We start from the raw sequence: 18,247 nt of genomic DNA, 5'->3' as shown, positions 1-18,247 counted from the left end.
GTTCCGAGATCGACTGATGCTCTGAAAGTACCAATGCCGGCTTGGGGCTGTCAGTCAACATTCAGGACACTAGGCAGTAAATGACTTGGTATCGAGCATCGCTGGGCTGCCCGCCTGATTCGAGCAGATGAGAGGATCAAAATAGAGTGCCCTACACCCGGAAACCGCATCATAGGAGACTCCAGCTCGAATTGCAGCCGACCTCCTCTTGGGAGCCGGAAAGCCCGACGACGTGGGAGCACGGCGATGACATTTTGCAGCATTGACAGGATATTTGACAGGCAACAGCAGCGCTGCAAGGCTTCTTGATGCCTGTTATAGTTGTTGTTCGGCCGTTTTTACAGCGCCCGCAACTTGAGGCGGAAGCACTTGTCAACCGGACGTTGCATGCTACTTCTGCGTAGTTTGCTCCCCACCCCGCCAACTGCCGCAGGTGTAGTATCTGAGAAGTCAGCAACACCGTGCATGTTTCGATCGGTCTCCCAGAGTCTCCGGCACGAGGCCTGCCACTCCACGTTTCATGATTCCGCGAGCTAGAACTCCGAAGGAATGCGTCACCGTGGCATGAGCAGCTAGCAACAGGTCCTTGAAAGGAGGTAGCATCCATTCAGAGATGTTTTAACGCAGCCAGTAGCCGTTATCGCATCGAGATGTTCAGGCCGAATCAGATCCAACATTGCCAGATCATGGCCGAACAAGCTCGGATACATGCCTTCCATGTATGCCACACCTCGGAAGGACAGCCGAGCGTTGCGTAGCGATTCCGAGCAGCTTGAGTCCTTCGCTTGGCAGTGATTCCGGTAAGGATATCAGGACAACAACAGCGGTATCGAGGCTCGGAGATACGTAGAACAGGTCACTGCCGCCATTGGCCGTCGCAGCCATCACGGGCACTCCGCGAGCTTGCTCGGCTTCTAGAGGAGCTTCTCCAGGTCTCCGGTTTCAGTTCTGCTCTGGTTGTTACTTCTTCGCTGCTGCCCTGGTGAAGATTTTTGAGTGGCAAAGGGATGCAGTCTTGCGGTGAGCAGCCTGTCTCCGGTCAAGTAGGTTGGAATCCATCCGGCGGTGTCTGCCGATGCTGAATGAAGCGTGTGACGGACAGAGAACGTGGATTGACCGAGATTCGAAGGTGGACAAGCAATATTGACGACTGGAGCAGCGTGGCATAGACGCCCAAATATGGCTTTAGCAAGATCTTGCCTGCACTGGAGTCCAGACCGTCACCAGGCCAGAGCAAGGCTGGAATATGGTTTGGTGTACAGCGCATCAAGAAACCGAGGCGCCGGCTGACAAGCAATGTTGGTGAACTGGAGCGAACCAGAGCAACGCTGGACCCGGATTTGCTATGAAGCGCATCCAGAGACCGAACCGCCGGACGACAAGCAATGTTGATCATAACTGATGCAGACTAGAGCAACGTTCGAACCGGGTTTGGCGTGAAGCGCATCAATAAACCGAAGCGCCGAGTGACAGATGTCTGCGTCACCTGGCTGGGTCGATGATCATTGCTTGGGGTGTGGACGTATCGAGATGTCGTTTACGCCAGCCATGTATGTTGGTCGCCTTACGGTAGCAACAGCTGCCGCTCCATCCCTCCAAACAATGCCGGGAAATGTGGTCCACGCGAGGAGCGAGGCCAAAAGGATGTCGCCGCTGGTCTGACCGTCGGCGGGCATCTTGGGGGCCCATGGGCGCAGATGCAAGGCATCGGGTTGGACACCGAGACGTGTGTGATACGCTCTCCAACTCTTCAAGGTGTTAACACGCAAAAGTGCGTGGAGCTTGCAGGGTTTCGTCGATGGGGTTGCAATCACGGATGGGTTCGAGGGATACAGCTTGGATGCGGTCCCATACCTCGGTGAAGTGGGGTTCAAGTATGGTCGCGCGAGTCGCCACCAAGCTTTCAGGCCATTTTCCACCACTTCTTCTGCCTCAGTAGAGCAAGCGGCAATGGTACGACCAGCCTCTCTTATCTGTAAGAGGACAAAGGTCAAATAGTTTCGACGAGCAGGGATAAAGGCAGTTGCCATAGCCTGCGGTTGCAAGATTTGCAGGTGTCGGTTGAGTATCGGAAGAAGCACAGAGAGTTCAGTCACGGCGGAATCCTCTTCAAAGGGCAGGACTTGGTATTGAAGCTGTCTGCAGGACGGCAAAGGCCAAACACGTAGATCCATGGAGCTTCTGCAGCATGCTGCGCCTTGAGTGTAAGTTGGGCCAAGTCGGCAAGTGTCAACTTTCTGGCAGGTATGCAGGTCTTGGTCATGTCATCTTGGAAGGTTATCAGGACATTGTCACGGGAATCAACGGCAATTTCGCCGCGTTCCTTCTTGGCTGCCTCCGCGTCGAGTTTTAAGTAGGGCTTTGCCCAATTTGGCGCCCTTCGGGCGTTGAGTTGGTTTTGAGGGTGCTATTGTTCAGCCTCCATGTCGATGTCGATATCTTCTTGGCCTGTGGCCGTATCGGTCGATCGACGACGCTGTGGGTCGAGTATGGTCTGATGAAACATGTTGTAAGATGATGGCAGGCCTGAAGACATGGTGGAACAACACCTTGAGTTGGATGACTGCAGTATCGGTGTGGCAGAGAAGACAAAAGATCGCAGGCTGCGACCTGGAGGAATATTTCGCAGTCTTGGCGCTAGGTCATGAAGTGAGGCGTGACTGATGCTCGAGTGAAGTAAGGCACCTCGAAAGACGGTTTGATGTAGATGCTGTCCAGAATAACATTGTCAGCAGCTTTTTGAAGACGCTCTGCTTCATCTAGGCTCGCACGTGTTGGCTAAGGCTTAACCATCGAATATCAGGCTCAGGTCAGCCTCAGCGCTCGAACACGAGAAGCATCAAGCATGACTATCTCTGAGCAACTCTCGTAGACTGGCCCGCGGATCAAAGTCTCCCTGCGACTGCCCGGCGCAACTGACACTGACACAGTAGATCGTCTGGTTTCGACTCTGACAAGGTAATGCTAAACCAGAGCAAGAGCCTCGAAACTGGCAAATTCGCTTCTGAAATACATGACGCCAGTTCATCCACTTCCTCCAATCTCACCGTTGGCGACATAGACTACACGCAGGAACATCGTCCATCGCGCGATTTTAATCCAGCCTTGCGCTCGGGACAACGCCAAGGCCGAGCCCTACTGTACACGAGTTGGGCGAATGAAACTCCGTGACAATCTGCGGGAAGCCCATTTACACATTAGGGCGTGCGTGAAGACGCTCGAAGGCCACTCCCCATCAGAACTGTCCGCTCTTCGGGCCAGGAAGTCGAAGCAGACTTTTCCAGAACAAACCATTCGACCCGCAGACACGCGACCTACCTACAGTATTAGAGCTGTAGGTGGGGCTGAAGCCGGAAACCCCGGCTTAGCGGTGGCAACGTTCCGAGGGGTCCGTCAGCACACCCAGAGCCTGAGTCTTATCATGCATGATGCCGACTTCCGTCATCAAGAGCCGCCCTGATACTTCAGCCTCTTGCGAAAGTGGCACCCGGAAACGCATGGCCCTCGGTCTACTCCGTCCGCCAACCTATTACCCAACGACTTGGATACGGATTGGTTGTCCACGCCGGCGAGGGGTCTTGGTGGGTCTAGGGTTGCGAACGGGGGCAGCCCAATAGGCTTATTTTAGCCGAAAGAGAAGTTAAACCACGATAAGCCCTCCAAGATCGTCCAAGGAATTGCTTGTGGGAGCTTGGTGCGGGTGGGACGACATCGACTCGTGCCCTTCAAAGATGTAACTCACTTATCTCGGTTTACGGGTGTGGTACCACGTTGCATTTTTCGTTACTCCACCTTCTTAGCCATGTTTGAGACTGTCGCGCAGGTTCTAAATATCTTCAACTCCTCCAGCCGTCACCGTCGACCTCAACAAACACCATGGCGGAACACGAATCCGACGTTGCACAGTGAGTTGATCCACACCCGCGAGGACTCTTCTAATTTTTCAGGCTACACGCTACCGTTGAGCAGGAGCGACGAGCTTCGGCTGTCGAGAAGCAGGTCCAGGACCGAGTCTCAACTGAAGGCTCTGAGAAGGACCAAAGCGAAACCCCCATTGGTGGCAAGCCGAATGAATACGAGAAATCGGCTCTACGTCATGTCGGCGAGAGTCTTCCTTACTCCGTCTTTTTGGTGGCTGTGATCGAGCTCTGCGAGCGCTTCACTTACTATGGCTGTCAGGGTATCTTCCAGAACTATGTTCAGAAGCCGCTCGATGGTAGCCTTGGGAATGGTGGTCTCGGTCTTGGCCACCAGGGTGCCACCGGTCTCACCACTTTCTACACATTCTGGTGTTATACCACGCCGCTTTTGGGAGGTCTGATTGCCGATCAGTACCTGGGAAAGTACAAGACGATCCTAACTTTCGCTGGAGTCTACATGTGCGGCCTCCTCATTCTCGTCTGCACTTCGATTCCCAGCTCGCTCCAAGCTGGCGCGGGCCTTGGAGGCTATGTTACTTCCATCCTCCTCACTGGTCTTGGCACTGGCGGTATCAAGGCCAACGTCGCACCATTGATCGCCGAGCAATACACCCGCCGTACCATGGAAATCGCTGTAACCAAGAAGGGCGAGCGTGTCGTTATTGATCCATATGTCACTATTCAGCGCATCTATCTCATATTCTATTGGACGATCAATATTGGCGCGCTCTCGCTGCTCGCCACTCCCTACATGGAGCGCGACATTGGTTTCTGGTCCGCCTACACCCTCTGCATCTGTATGTTTGCGGTTGGTGTCACAGTCCTTGTCCTCGGCCGCAAGATGTACGTCGACCGTCCACCACAAGGCAGTATCGTCACCGATTCCTTCCGAGCCATCGGTCTGATGATTCGGTACCGCAACTTGGATGCTCCCAGGCAAGCCTTCCTTCGCGAGAAAGGCAGCAACAAGACCGTCAAATGGGACGACCAGTTTGTTGACGAGCTCAAACGAGCGTTGATTGCTTGCAAGGTCTTCTGCTTCTACCCCATCTACTGGGTCGGTAAGTCACATGGCTCCGCACCTCGAGCTTCGTCCTCGACCCTCTCCCCCCAACTGGAATATGTTCACTCACTGACATCCCGGTAGTTTACGGCCAATTCTCGAACAACTTCGTCACACAAGCCCTCCAGATGCGCGGCCACGGTATCCCGAACGATTTGATGCAGAACTTCGACCCCATCGCCATCATCGTTTTTGTCCCGGTTCTCGACCGCCTCGTCTACCCCCTACTCCGCAAGTTGCACATCCCGTTCAAGCCTATCTCCCGCATTGTCACCGGCTTCACCATCGCTTCGCTCGCCATGATGTATGCCGCCATTGTCCAACATCTCATCTACAGCGCCGGCCCCTGCTACGGTCACCCACTATGCGATGCGTCCGTGGATGCCAACGGAGTTGCGCAGGGAAACAATGTGCATATTGCCATTCAGACACCTGCGTACATGTTGATCGGAATTTCAGAGATTTTTGCATCCGCCACTGGTTATGAGTACGCATACACGAAGGCGCCACCCCGGATGAAGTCGTTCGTGCAATCGCTGTTCTTGCTGACAAATGCGGTTGGCTCTGCCCTTGGTGAAGCGTTCGTGCCGGCGGCATTTGATCCGGCGATCTTGTGGATGTATGTTGGCTTGTGCATTGGTACCTTCCTCGTGGGAATCGCCATTTGGGTTCTGTTCCACCATTTGAACGACAAGGAAGAGGAGATGAATTACATCGAAGGTGATGTGGTGGTCGATGGTGACGTGATTGCGAATGACCCTAAAAGAAGAGACTCGCATATCACTGCCTGAGCGGCATGCTGGATCTGGGAGGTCGCTTCAGACGTTGTTGAGCAGTCGTCTAGAATCGTGTAAGCAGCTCATCTTAACCTCCCATGCTATCCGCTCCCTCGCCGTTCTCCGCTCAGATGCCATGTAGGTCCTTGAAAGCACTTCCCTCCATGTTCAGCAATACCCGAGGCTGTCCAACCTCTACGACACGCCCTTGATTCAGAACGACGACTCTATCAGAATCATCGATCGTATTCAACCGATGTGCCACCGCAATTACCGTACACCCGTCAAAATGCTCCCTGATGATCTGCTGCATCAATTCGTCCGTCTTGATATCAACATTGGCGCTGACCTCATCCAGCACCACCACCCTGCTTTGTCGAACCATAGCTCGCGCAAGACAGAATAGCTGTCGCTGTCCATGGCTGAGGAAGTCCGGCGTCATGACAGCGTCAAGCCCGCCTTTCGCTTCAATGACATTCCAAACCTGGCAGTGGGACAAAGCCGAGACGTACGCCGCATCTATGTCGGCGCTGGAGCTGGAACCAAGAGCATGCCATGGATCCATGTTGAAGCGCACATTCTCTGTCGTGATCCACCACGGTTCCTGCGGAATCACGTTCAGCCTGCTCCGGAGCGTTTCGCGTGGGATGCACGCGACATCAACACCGTCGACCTCGAGGCTGCCTTCCCGGAATTCGAGCAGGTGAAACAGCGATGCCAATGCTGACGATTTCCCGCTACCACTCCGGCCGCAGAGGCCGACCTTTTCCTCCAGCCGTATTGCCAAATCGATGTCGTTCAGCACGATGGGCGAGTCCATGGAATAGCTGGCACTGAAGCGTTGGAATCGTATCTCACCATTCTCAGGCCATGTTGATCGTACATCCTCGCATTCGATGGCCTTGTGCTCGTGGTCGGTTGTGCGCACGAAGTCTCGGATGCGGCTGACGGCGCCAATGCTGGTCTCCATTTCTGTCCAGTTCTTGACGAGATTGGTCAAGCTCGAACTCAATGTCACAGCGGAGAGAAGCCCAACACCGACGAGGCCAGGGTCCATGGTCTTGCGGTTTAGGACCACAACAACCAACAATACAGCGATGAGGCCCATGACCACAAGATCCAGCACTAGGGCCAGCCAGCGCTGAATGCACAGAAGCAGGTAGAAAGGGCGTTGGCTGCGATCGAGGAGCGTGAGATGCTTCTCCGCGAAGGTAGGAGACCAGCCAAAGGCTCGTACTGTCGCCAGGCCAGCGGCTGTCTCTCCGAACTGTGTGTAGAGCGGGGCCTTTTCTTCGAGATCCAGTAACCGGAGTTGACGACTTGTGCGCAGATAGTATTTCTGGATGACATACATGACACCGAGCATGACCGGGATGGTGATGGCGAAGTAGCCTGAAGAGGCCGCCATGAGAGCGATGCCTGTAATGACGGAGACGAGGGAGAGCACTAGAGACGATATCAGTTGGGTACATGCTACGACGCCGAATCGACTCACCAAAGTCGACGTAGGTGAAGGGAAGATCGAGATCGATAAGGCTGAGGTCCTGACTAAAGCGGTTTGTCACCGAGCCTATGTCGGTTCGAGTGAAGAAGATGAGTGGGGCGTTCAAAACAGTCTCGAGGAGAGTGATATGGTAGGCTTTGGCGCTTCGTGGTTGCATATCCAGCAAAACCTGATAGACAACTGCGAGCACCATAATGGCTGCCATGGCACTCGTGATTCCAAAGACGATGATGAAAGTCGTTGCGGAACTGTCGGATTGTAGTGAATCGTCTTGCGAGAAGAATCGTACCAGCACACCAGGAGTCTGCGTGAGGACCATCCACATGAAACCTTCCATGAAAGCAAGGGCGCTCGATAGATAGCCACATGATTTGAACCAGTGTTTCCACGTTTTCCATTCTCCAGTTCGGCGTAGGAGATCTTCTGTACCTTGCTCTTGCGTTTCCTCAACTTTCAACGACGGCTTTGGTTTCTCTTTCGGAAAGTCATCCATTCCTCCGTCGTCCCATTGCTTCAGGCCAAGATCAAGAGTGTGAACGTAGCCGTTGCTGTTTGAAAGTGCGATGTAATTACCCACTTCTGAGACTCGGCCTTGCTGATCGAGACTCACAATCACGTCAGCATACGGCAAACGGTGAACAGCATGGGTAACGAGGACGACGGTCGTCCGGAGCCTTTTGAGTAGGCCGTTGCGAGAGAAAAGTCTTCGAAAAATGTGCTCCGCGGTGTCATTGTCGAGGCCGGAGAAGACATCGTCGAGAAGTAGCATCTCTGCTCTGGAGAAAATCGCTCGTGCCAGCGCCAGGCGCTGCTTTTGTCCGCCACTCAATGAGATGCCCTTGCTTCCGATACGAGTTCTATCGCCTTTCGGAAGTGCACCTATGTCTTCTCGGAGGCCGCAACAATCGATGACCTCGTCATACCAGCCTGCGTCAGGCGGGATGGCACTAGCGCTATAGATGGCTTCTTTGATGGTGCCGTTCTGTACCCAGGGCTCCTGGTCCGCGAATGCGATGGAGTTGTTCCTCACATAAACGAAACCATGCGAGAGAGGCGTTTCACTGAGTAGCCCTTTCAGCAAAGTTGATTTGCCGCATCCAACAGGTCCAATCACCATTGTCAAAGAGCCGGCTTGCAAGGACAAATCGACATCTTTGATGACGGGCTCTGCATCTTGCTCCCAACCAAAAGAGCAGTTCTTCAACGACACTGCTTCATCGGCAGGGCTCCGGCTGACACTCATGTTACGCATTGGAATGTTGTCTGTTGCCGGAACCGAATCCCAATACTCCTCGGACTCGTAAACATTTTGGATTGACAGCCGATCGTCGTTGCGAGAAGTCGATAGCAGATACTCCTGAATGCGCTGGAAGCATGACATTGAGGATGCGAGCTGGACACTGGCATAGATGACAATATTGAGAGGATTATCCATAACTCTCAAGATGGTCAGAATAGAGAAAGCTGTGGCAATGTCCAAGGACTCGCCGTTACCTTTAGCTCTGAGGTAGTAGAGAAAGAAGGTCGCGAATGGTGCAAAGATCTGGGAGGCATTCTGCAGCATAACTCGCCAGGCATCCATGACCCGGAAGGCTTTGCAGAGCCTGATTTCGTCAAGACGAAGGGCCTGCGTTCGGTTTTTGACCACAGCCGCCAAACCCAGCAGTTTGACGTTCCGCATCGAATGAAGCAGGGCAGAAGTGAACGATACCCTCTTCTGAACAGCGTTGAGCCACCGCTTTTGAAAGTCTGCAATGACTCGCATAAGAATTAAAGTGCCGACCAGCTGAACCACATAGACGATCGCTGGAGCATAGCAGGCACTGCCTAGGTTGAGGTAGAGGAGATACATGGCGATTCCAAGGTCGAGAATGCCACACCAGACGTCATGAAAAAGTGGAAGAGATTGTACCATTCTCTCAATGTCAGCAGACATCAGTGTCAAGGCGGCGTTGGGGTCTTTGGCGGCGATGCTGAGATCGAGCGTTTTGTCGTAGAGTAAGGACACAAGTCCGCCACGGATCTGTGCACAGCATCGATTGAGTAGATGTTGGTAGGCTGCTCCAAGGATGGCTATGGCAAAGTACACAAGGGACCAAGCTGCGGTCAGTCCCCATCCAATGGACAGATCTTGTTCGTCGCGGTGACTGACGAAATGAATTGTCGACTGGACAAGAAAGGGCTGGGCAAATCTGGCGGCGGAAAGGATGATTCTAGGCAGTGCTGATATGATCAACTGCCATTTCAGAACATCACCGACCACGAATAGTAACGAGTTAGGACGATAGTCGCGAACGGCGTGCCACCTTGTTTTGAAGCGAGAGTGGACTTCTGCAGAAGCGAGGGTCTCGTCCAGATTGAAGAGGTCATCGGTCCGAAGATTGGTGTCAAATCCAACTTTCAGAAGTGGATTGATCCACCAGAAGACAGACTTGTTGTATATGCCGCTGGTTTGTTCGGGTGGAAGTTCCTTGTACGGGTCGAGGAGGATACTGCGCTTTTCGATAGCCTCCGTGACCAGTACGCCTAGCTTGGCAGCCAGGGATAGTGAAAGCAGATGTGCAATGCCGCGTGCCGCGTAACCTCCAATGAGGTAGAACGTTCGCACGCGAACCGCATCGAACGCGAAGGATACCAGAAGATACAGCCCGATGATGGTCGATGGTGTTACGGAGCGAGAGTGCTCAAAGCACGAGAGAATGAATAGTACACAAGCAGCGGCGAAGTCGAGGGCCGCTGCAGAGACGGATGCTTTGGTAGCGGCTTCAAGATTAGTGGCGCGAAGCAAGAGCACTGTCAGTTGAATAGAAGCAAAGGCCGAGAGCAGTATCTGGAGAGGTCAGCCGTGGTCCTTGAAAGGCGAGATCTGTCGCACCAGCTTGGTTGATCTACTCAGTGATGAGACGACTTTGTTCGGGCTGTTCACTAACCAGGCTGCTCTAGCTCCAGCAGCAACGAGGAAAATTGATGCTGGCACAATGGTCAAGATTGTGTCTTCGAACAGCAACGTGAAGTCGAAAGACCTCCCTTGGCCTTGATATGCCGGCCCGAAAAGGGTGTCTGAGCTGTTGATTTGCTCCATGGCTGCAGAGGAAGTTGAACGCCAGACTACCAGCGACACATCTATATCAAAAGGGGCGAAAGGATGTTGCCTGGCGGTGCATGCTTAGCTTTCCGGAAATGGCGTTACAGCCGTGCCGTGTACTTCTGTTTCCCCAGAAAGTCAGTTCGACTCGAGGCGAAGCATGCCAGCTTGAGCAGGCATCTGCCCGCAGGTACTGTTGCTTGATTCGCCATGGCGGCACGTGCTGCCAAATGCTGAAGCCTGGGGAATGAGATCATTGCTCAAATGGGCGAGAACCGATGCAACATGATGCCACCATACACGCTCGAGTGATGTGTCATCAAAACGCGATCGCGCCAAGTCCGTGTAATCGGAGTCGCTCTTCACGCGGTAAACGTTCCTGGCTACTTGTGCTCATCTACCCACCTCATCATCGTCTTCTCTCAACCTCTTCTCTCATTGTAGTCGATCTCGAGGAACTGGAGTTATGCTTGTGAATACCCTGGTAATGGTGAGCGCGATCTAGACCTGACCGTAGTTGCGCTACCCGACTACAATTTCACGACGAGATGACCTCCAAGAAATCTGCAGCATCTACAGTCGACCGCGCCTCAAAGCGATGGGCCGCTCGATAGTCGATCGTAACCGCATTCCAGCCTCGGGTTTGGCGTAGCTGAGGATCGAATTTCCGTTAAGTGATTCTCCGAAAATTCTTGCGCAGAGCTCGGCGCGCCAAGGACCTCTGCAGTGCAGTCTTAGTGACCACGAAGAGTGCTAGCCCAGCTTTCGTGTGGAAACGGATCTTGTGGCTTACCCTGGCCATTCTTTATGCCTCTTCGCCTACACGCTCGTCCAGGATGTATCCCTCGGTCTTCCACCCCCGCATTGGGGAAACCACTTGGCGGTGGGGCGGAGGGAAGTTCTAGCGGAGACGGCACCTCTCAAGTGGGTTTGACGGTGAGTCCTGGCTCGGCTTCATGCAAGCGAGCTTCCCCAATGCCTTTATCGAAGCACCAAACATATCCCAAGCCCCACGGCCTGGCATGCAATACAAGTCTCGCATCGTGGCTAGTAAGCTGGACTGCTACATGCTATCCCGCCCCTAGCAATCCGTCCATCTGTACAGATTCAAGCGCCGATCAGCGCGGTGAAGCGAACGCTGTGCGAGATCTTACATATCCTTGTCCCTGACTCTTCCATCTCCGAGAATCATGGTTGCCATCAAACCCAAGGAGAGCTCACTGCTCACCAACTGGAAATGTCTCGTCATATGCTGCGTCGTTGCCATCGCCAACATGCAGTACGGCTTCGACAGTGCCGCCATAGGCGCTCTGCAAGCTATGCCTGGCTTCCTACGCGTCTTCGGATATGAAGACGCGTCAAATCCCACAGGCTACGGTATCGATCCGGTCGTACAGCAATTGATCGCCTCACTACTCACTCTGGGCTCGTTCCTGTCTTCCATGCTTGCCGGCTTCTTCTCACACTGGTTTGGTCGTCGAATGGGCCTGTGGCTTGCGTGCCTCCTCAATGTCGTATCGTGCATCATCATGATCACCACGACCAACACCAACGTCCTCTATTTTGGTCGCCTCGTCTTGGGCATATCCAACGGCTTCCTTGTCACCTTCTCCAACATCTATACATCCGAAGCCGCGCCCGCCCACCTCCGCGGTGTCATTGTTGCTCTCTTCGCTTGGTGGGTCAACATCGGCTCCATCATCGGCGCCGTCATTGTCAACTACACTCGCGTCTGGCTCGACAAACGCTCCTACCAGATCCCCATCGGTTGCCTGTTCATTGTCCCCGTGCTCTTGAGCATTGCGTTGTTCTTCGTCCCCGAGAGCCCGCGCTTCCTCATCCATCAGGGCAAAGACGAAGCAGCACGCCGCTCTCTCGAGATGCTCCGAGGCAATTCAACCGACCAGCATGGCATCGAGCTCGAGTGGGCCGAGATGGTCCGCGGCGTCGAAGAGGAGAAGAAGAACGTCAAGAGCGTCGGCTTCATCGACATGTTCCGCGGCACGGACCTGCGGCGAACACTACTGTGCTATGGCATGATCGCCTGCCAGACCGCGTCGGGCATCTGGTTTTTGATCGCGTACCAGACCTACTTCTTCATCCAGGGCGGCGTGACCAAAGGTTTCGAGTACTCCATCATGACCACATGCATGGGCTTCCTCGGCGTCAATCTCGGCATGTACGCCATGCGCCACCTCGTGGGCCGCCGCGCGATCCTCATTATTGGCGCAACGGCGTGTGGTCTTGCTCAGCTGGGCACGGCAATCGCGTACAGCACGGCGGGGCCCGGTTCGGTGACCGCCACCAATTCGCTCGTCGCGTTCTTGACCTTGCACAAGTTCTTCTACAACGGTTGTGTCGGCGCGGCGAGCTACCCCGTTGCGACTGAGGTGGTGAGCACAAGACTGCGTGCCTGGACGGTAGGCACAGCGACGAGCCTGGGATATGTGCTCGCCTGGTTGACGAGTTTCTGCTCGCCATATTTCATCAACCCAACAGAATTGAACTGGTAAGTCCTCCCCACACCGCAACGTCTACGATGCTGACGTGTACACACAGGGGCGCACAATACTGCTACATCTGGGCAGGCAGCAATTTCCTCTGCGTGGCCTTCTTCTACTTGTTCATGCCGGAGATGAAAGGCCGCACGCTGGAGGAGCTGGATGAGATGTTCCAGAACCGGGTCGGCGTCAAGCAGTTCCGAACTTACCAATGCACGGTCAAGGAGGATGCGAGGCAGGATGTCAAGGTCAATGCGGGGCTTTTGGACGAGAGGAGTGGTAAAGGGCCAGATGTGGTGGAGATGGAGGACGCCGATGCAAAGAAGGACACGGGCGTGTAGACAGGCCACGAAAGTGAAGTCATGTATGTTGTGAGCCTTTGCGTTGCATTGTCGTATACCACAATAACTTGTGGAACTTTCCCCACGCCCAGCTCTTGTGAGGGGTCGAAGGCCGGGGAGCACGGTCCTTGGTCCGACGAAATAGCTGGAGGAACTTCTCCAACGACATTGAGTCCAAAAGTATATCCTCATCACAAGCAGTGAATTCCTCGGCTGTGATATAAAGCAGCAGAACATCAGACTCGCATTCGACAGATTGACACATTTGACAAAGTGACAACATGACGAACCTCTCGTCGAAACTCGCCCAGCTTGAGGCTGCAGGGAGACCGATCCAGGTGGGAATCATTGGAGCGGGAAAGTTTGGGTCGATGTAGTAAGTGGCAAGATCGTCAACAGCATGGAACAGACCTGAACAGAGGCAGCATCTCACAAGCACACCGAACGAAAGGCGTACGACTTGCCGGCATTGCAGATCTATCGATAGAGCGCGCTTTGGCATCGCTGAAACGCACGGGGTTTCCGGAGGACAAGTTCGACGCTACGGCCACGATCTCGCTCGAGGAAGGGCTCAAGGTCGGGAAGACGGCCATTGTCACCGACTCCGAGAAGCTCATTGCTCAACCTGGCATAGATGTCATTCTTGAGGTTACAGGCAATCCTGCTGCGGGCGTGAAGCATGCACTGCTATGCTGCGAGCATAAGAAGCACATTGTCATGATCAACGTGGAGGCAGATGTGCTCGCTGGCCCGTTGCTCACGCGCAAAGCCAAGGAGGCCGGTATCATCTATTCGATGGCGTATGGAGACCAGCCTGCTCTGATCGCCGAAATGGTCGACTGGGCTCGAGCAGCAGGCTTTGACGTGGTTTGTGCTGGCAAAGGGACAAAGCACCTACCTGAGTACCACTATTCGACGCCTGACACGGTCTGGTCGCATTATGGCTTCACCGAAAAGCAATTGGCAACGGGTGACTTCAACAAGCAGATGTTCAACTCGTTCCTCGACGGTACCAAGTCTGCCCTTGAGATGTCGGCTGTGGCCAATGGTTGCGACTTGACACCGCCCAGTACCGGTCTAAAGTTTCCACCTTGTGGCACACACGACCTACCTCAGGTGCTCAAGCCTGCTGCGGAAGGGGGCCAGCTCGAGCACTCTGGTACCGTTGAAGTTGTCTCATGTATGGAAACGGACGGCCGATGGGTCTTCAACGATTTGCGGTGGGGCGTGTACGTTGTGATTCGAGGTGGGTTGTTTTGCTTCTCTCCAGATCTTCTCTTCGCTGACCCTGTAGCTCCTGGACAATATCAGAAGGATTGTTTTGCCCAGTATGGTATGAAGACCGACAAGTCTGGCTGGTACGCGGCACAATTCAAGCCATACCACCTTATCGGTCTTGAGCTCGGAATTTCGGTTGCCAATATCATGTGCAGAGGAGAGCCAACAGGACAATGTCAGACTTTTGCAGCGGACACCGTTGCAACGGCGAAACGCGATCTAAAGGCTGGGGAGAAGCTCGACGGCGAAGGTGGATTCATGGTCTATGGTAAGCTCATGCCCGCGGCGGCTTCTCTCGAAATCGAAGGCTTGCCGATCGGGCTTGCGCATGGGCTCGTCCTGAAGAAGGATGTCAAGAAGGATCATGGCCTGAGTTGGCAAGATGTCGAATGGAGCGTGAAGACGCAGGCGGTCGCAGTTCGGCGCGAGATGGAGGATCTGTACCGCAAGGAATTCGCTGCGCGGCAAGACGTCACAATTGCGAATAGTCACTCGAATGGCCACTGAGAACTAAGCGACGAAGCGCTGGACAGAAGTGAGTGGAAGGAGTTGGACTGAAGGGAGCGAACATGCCGCCAAATTCCGGCCATTTGAGCCTCGGTGCTTGCACCTTGGCGCTTGAATATTGAGTCGACATCAATGCAGGTACTCCCATTCACCATCCTCAACTTCATCTACTGTACACAAGTCACATCAGTAGTTCGAGGAGGTACAACTGTATAGATAACAATATTTCCCTTCCGAGCTGGGATCTGTGGTCCCGGCCCCCTCAAGTTTCCAAAGCCCGGGAATATAAATGTCGTGTTCCGCTACGCGCTCTGTACATGCATCATGGTTGCGGTATCAATTCGCGGTATAAGCACTCGGTCAGCACAAACTCACTATATGCGGGTTACCTTCCACCACAAAGTGACTCGTCGTTCTCTTGCTCCGGAGGAACTCTATGCAAAGGCGAAGGACGGTTTCGCAAGGGTACGAAAAAGTGCTAGGTTGTGACAAAGATCAGACAGGTTCAAATAGATCAGCTGCCATCTACTAACCAGTCTTGCGACGGTAAGCTATTCTTCGCACCTCGAAAATGCCTGCCCGTCCTTTTCGCACATCATCTGGTCTTCTGAATTGTGCAATGCCGCGTTTTCATGCTAGATGCGAGGAAACCCTGGCGTGCCACGCAAGATGGCTCAGCATCCCGGTGGAACTGCTGACCATATCCCCCCACGTCCAGAATCGCCATTGCAACAAAATCAAGGCGCGTACCTGAACCCCTCGACATCCTCAAGACTTGGTCGCTTTCCTTCATCAGCGAGCTTATTCTGCCGCTTGAGATACATCGAGTGGCACAGTGTAATGACGATGTAGAGCATCTGCATCGCAATCGTAGACCACATGCCCGGCATGTAATATGGAGCATCCTGACTCCTGAAGATAGTGCTTCCGCAGATACCTCCAGCGGCTCCGACACTGATCATGGCAGCGGCAACCACCCCCTTCTTCTCTTGCTTCGCAGTGTTTGACTGTCCGTAAGCGAGCGAGCCAGGAATGTTGGCCTGGCAACCGAAGATCGCGAGGTACAGTCCAAAGTAGCGCACTCCTGGTGGGCCAGCGTAGAGAATGATGAGGAGACCAGTGATTGCTGTCAATGCTTGAGCGCAAAGAATGGGCCATCGCATCCTGATCTTGTCTGAGACATATGCCATAGCCAAGCTGGCGATGATCGCAAAGACGTATGGTGGCGATGAGAGGAGCTGAGCTTTGGCATAGCTGAATCCCATACCTTGTCGCAGAATGATCGGTTTGAAAAAGGCGAGCGAGTACACACTCGATGCGCAGATGAAGTATTGAATGGAGCTACTATGGTCAGTACAATGGACCCAGGCTTGCGGCAGACTTACTAGACAATGAGTTTCCAATCCATGAGCATCTTCAACGATTGTCTGGCAGTGGGATGGACAACCTCGGTCTTCTCTTTCTCTTGGCGGACACGAGTCAAGGCGATGTGCTTCTGTCGAGCATTCAGAAACGTGACCCGTTCTGGGAACTCCACGAGGAAGAATGGGCCAGCGGCGCCGGCGGCGATGGTGACAATGCCTTCGATGATGAAGATCCACCGCCAGCCACGAGCATACATGCCGTCTCCGACCCGGATGAGTGAAAGTGCGTATGCAAAGATGGGTCCAAATCCTGATGCCAGCAGAGAACCCATGTAGAAGAGTGAGACCCGTCGTGCCGTTTCATATTGACGATACCAGCTTCCAATAATGTAGATGGAGCCGGGAAATAGTCCAGCCTCGAAGACACCCAAGAATGCGCGAAGAACCGTCATGATCTTCCAATCGTGGACGAAGCCCATGCCCAAGACGCAAGCTCCCCATGCGCAAATGAGAAAGCTGAGCCACCACCGGGCGCCAATTCGGCGGATAACATAGTTGGACGGAAGCTCAAAGATGGCATAGCCAATGAAGAAGATGAGAAGCGCAATGTTGTAGCGGGCGCCGATGTCGAGCCTCAAATCTTCAGAGAGACCGGCGATGTATGCTGCAGATATGTTGGTCCGATCAAGGAGTGAGAGACCAAAGACAAGGCACAGCATAGGGAACACGCGAAAATCAATCTTCCAGACCAGCTTCCGCTCCTCCTCGGGAGTCCAATCGCGGGCCTCTCCACCCTCATGAGAGGATGCATCCGAGGTCACCTCCGCCTTTTCAATGTGGGCTTGGAATGGTTTGTCGGTTTCAGTCATGATGAGAGATTTGGTTTGGAAAGAGGTGGGAAAGGAGAAGCGTTACAGGACCTTCATATCCTCCAGACACTGAAGAAACTGCGCCCCACGACCTCGGCCAGAATGGACGCCACCGAAGTTCTATCCGAGGATGGGTTTGCCCCGTTGCCCGTTCTTCCCACCCCTGCCAGCGTGAGTAACACCGACGAGACAGGGATCAAGTTGGAGATTCCCCAGAGTCTTCGCTTGTTCATCCGAAAAGAGTCAGCGATCAACAAGTCAGTTGGCACCTTCCCCAGACCTCCGCCATCTTGGCGACTGCTTGAAGTGCTTGGCTCCTACCTTGGCGGCGGGGAAAGAAGAATCCCAAGAGAGTCTCGATCGCCTTCGGCCACAAAGAATGTGTGCTTGTGCCAGAATTTGGGTGCAATATGCGACGAGTGAGTCGCAAGCAGGATAACTTGAGTAGTTCCGAGAATCATTTCGTCGCTGTGGCCAGAAAAGAGGCGGTAGATGTGAATGGATGTATTTGGAGGTGCGGAAAAGCGAGCCCATCGAATTACTGCCACGTGTCAAAAGCTTCCTTCGCATCTTCTGCTGCGTATAATGTCTCGCTTTGCTTCCAACGAGGGCGGTCATCGACGTGGGGAGGTTTGTGGTGAGATACATGTTCCACGGGTTATTCGAGGAGTTGACCTCCTACTTACATTAAGTGTCGGAGGGCCGAAGAAAAGCACGCTCCTTCATAGAGACCTCACCCATATCAAGCCGCTTCAGCAGTCTCGGGATGGGCATCATGAGATCTTCAGCGCCCGGCCCCTCGGTTGTGGTCGGGTAGTAGAGAGGAAGCCAATACGCAAAGTCGATAACCGTCTTGCTACGGTGGCGCAAGTCAACCAGAAGATGAGCCTCTGCCAAGGCGGCAAATTACAAGCAGCCGCAATTCTGCCGGCGATCCAGTTGCAAGCCTCCGTCTCGTCCGCCTCTCACCGTACCAGGAACATCTTCGGGGCACGAGGGTGCCTGTCACCCTTTCATCGCTGATTATAACTTCCAAGAG

General features: G+C 53.8%; 5 protein-coding genes across 5 annotated transcripts; 3 read left to right on the top strand and 2 right to left on the bottom strand.

The window, feature by feature from the left end:
• Nucleotides 1–3,876: 3,876 nt before the first annotated feature.
• On the top strand, nucleotides 3,877–5,774 carry HMPREF1541_06192 (uncharacterized protein; the record flags this gene model as incomplete). The annotated part of the gene is made up of 3 exons (XM_008720528.1): nucleotides 3,877–3,905; nucleotides 3,948–4,981; nucleotides 5,068–5,774. 3 exons carry the CDS (start codon nucleotides 3,877–3,879, stop codon nucleotides 5,772–5,774), a joined length of 1,770 nt encoding a protein of 589 aa, XP_008718750.1.
• A 112-nt stretch (nucleotides 5,775–5,886) lies between these two features.
• On the bottom strand, nucleotides 5,887–10,345 carry HMPREF1541_06191 (uncharacterized protein; the record flags this gene model as incomplete). The annotated part of the gene is made up of 3 exons (XM_008720527.1): nucleotides 5,887–7,205; nucleotides 7,255–10,093; nucleotides 10,139–10,345. 3 exons carry the CDS (start codon nucleotides 10,343–10,345, stop codon nucleotides 5,887–5,889), a joined length of 4,365 nt encoding a protein of 1,454 aa, XP_008718749.1.
• Nucleotides 10,346–11,538: 1,193 nt separating this feature from the next.
• On the top strand, nucleotides 11,539–13,190 carry HMPREF1541_06190 (uncharacterized protein; the record flags this gene model as incomplete). The annotated part of the gene is made up of 2 exons (XM_008720526.1): nucleotides 11,539–12,857; nucleotides 12,908–13,190. 2 exons carry the CDS (start codon nucleotides 11,539–11,541, stop codon nucleotides 13,188–13,190), a joined length of 1,602 nt encoding a protein of 533 aa, XP_008718748.1.
• A 281-nt stretch (nucleotides 13,191–13,471) lies between these two features.
• On the top strand, nucleotides 13,472–14,975 carry HMPREF1541_06189 (uncharacterized protein; the record flags this gene model as incomplete). The annotated part of the gene is made up of 2 exons (XM_008720525.1): nucleotides 13,472–13,566; nucleotides 13,616–14,975. 2 exons carry the CDS (start codon nucleotides 13,472–13,474, stop codon nucleotides 14,973–14,975), a joined length of 1,455 nt encoding a protein of 484 aa, XP_008718747.1.
• Nucleotides 14,976–15,712: 737 nt separating this feature from the next.
• On the bottom strand, nucleotides 15,713–17,208 carry HMPREF1541_06188 (uncharacterized protein; the record flags this gene model as incomplete). The annotated part of the gene is made up of 2 exons (XM_008720524.1): nucleotides 15,713–16,316; nucleotides 16,361–17,208. 2 exons carry the CDS (start codon nucleotides 17,206–17,208, stop codon nucleotides 15,713–15,715), a joined length of 1,452 nt encoding a protein of 483 aa, XP_008718746.1.
• Between the last annotated feature and the right edge of the window lie 1,039 nt (nucleotides 17,209–18,247).

Source organism: Cyphellophora europaea, assembly GCF_000365145.1.
Source record: "Cyphellophora europaea CBS 101466 unplaced genomic scaffold supercont1.5, whole genome shotgun sequence".
Classification (NCBI taxonomy): domain Eukaryota; kingdom Fungi; phylum Ascomycota; class Eurotiomycetes; order Chaetothyriales; family Cyphellophoraceae; genus Cyphellophora; species Cyphellophora europaea.
This window is presented reverse-complemented; position numbering and strand designations above follow the sequence as displayed.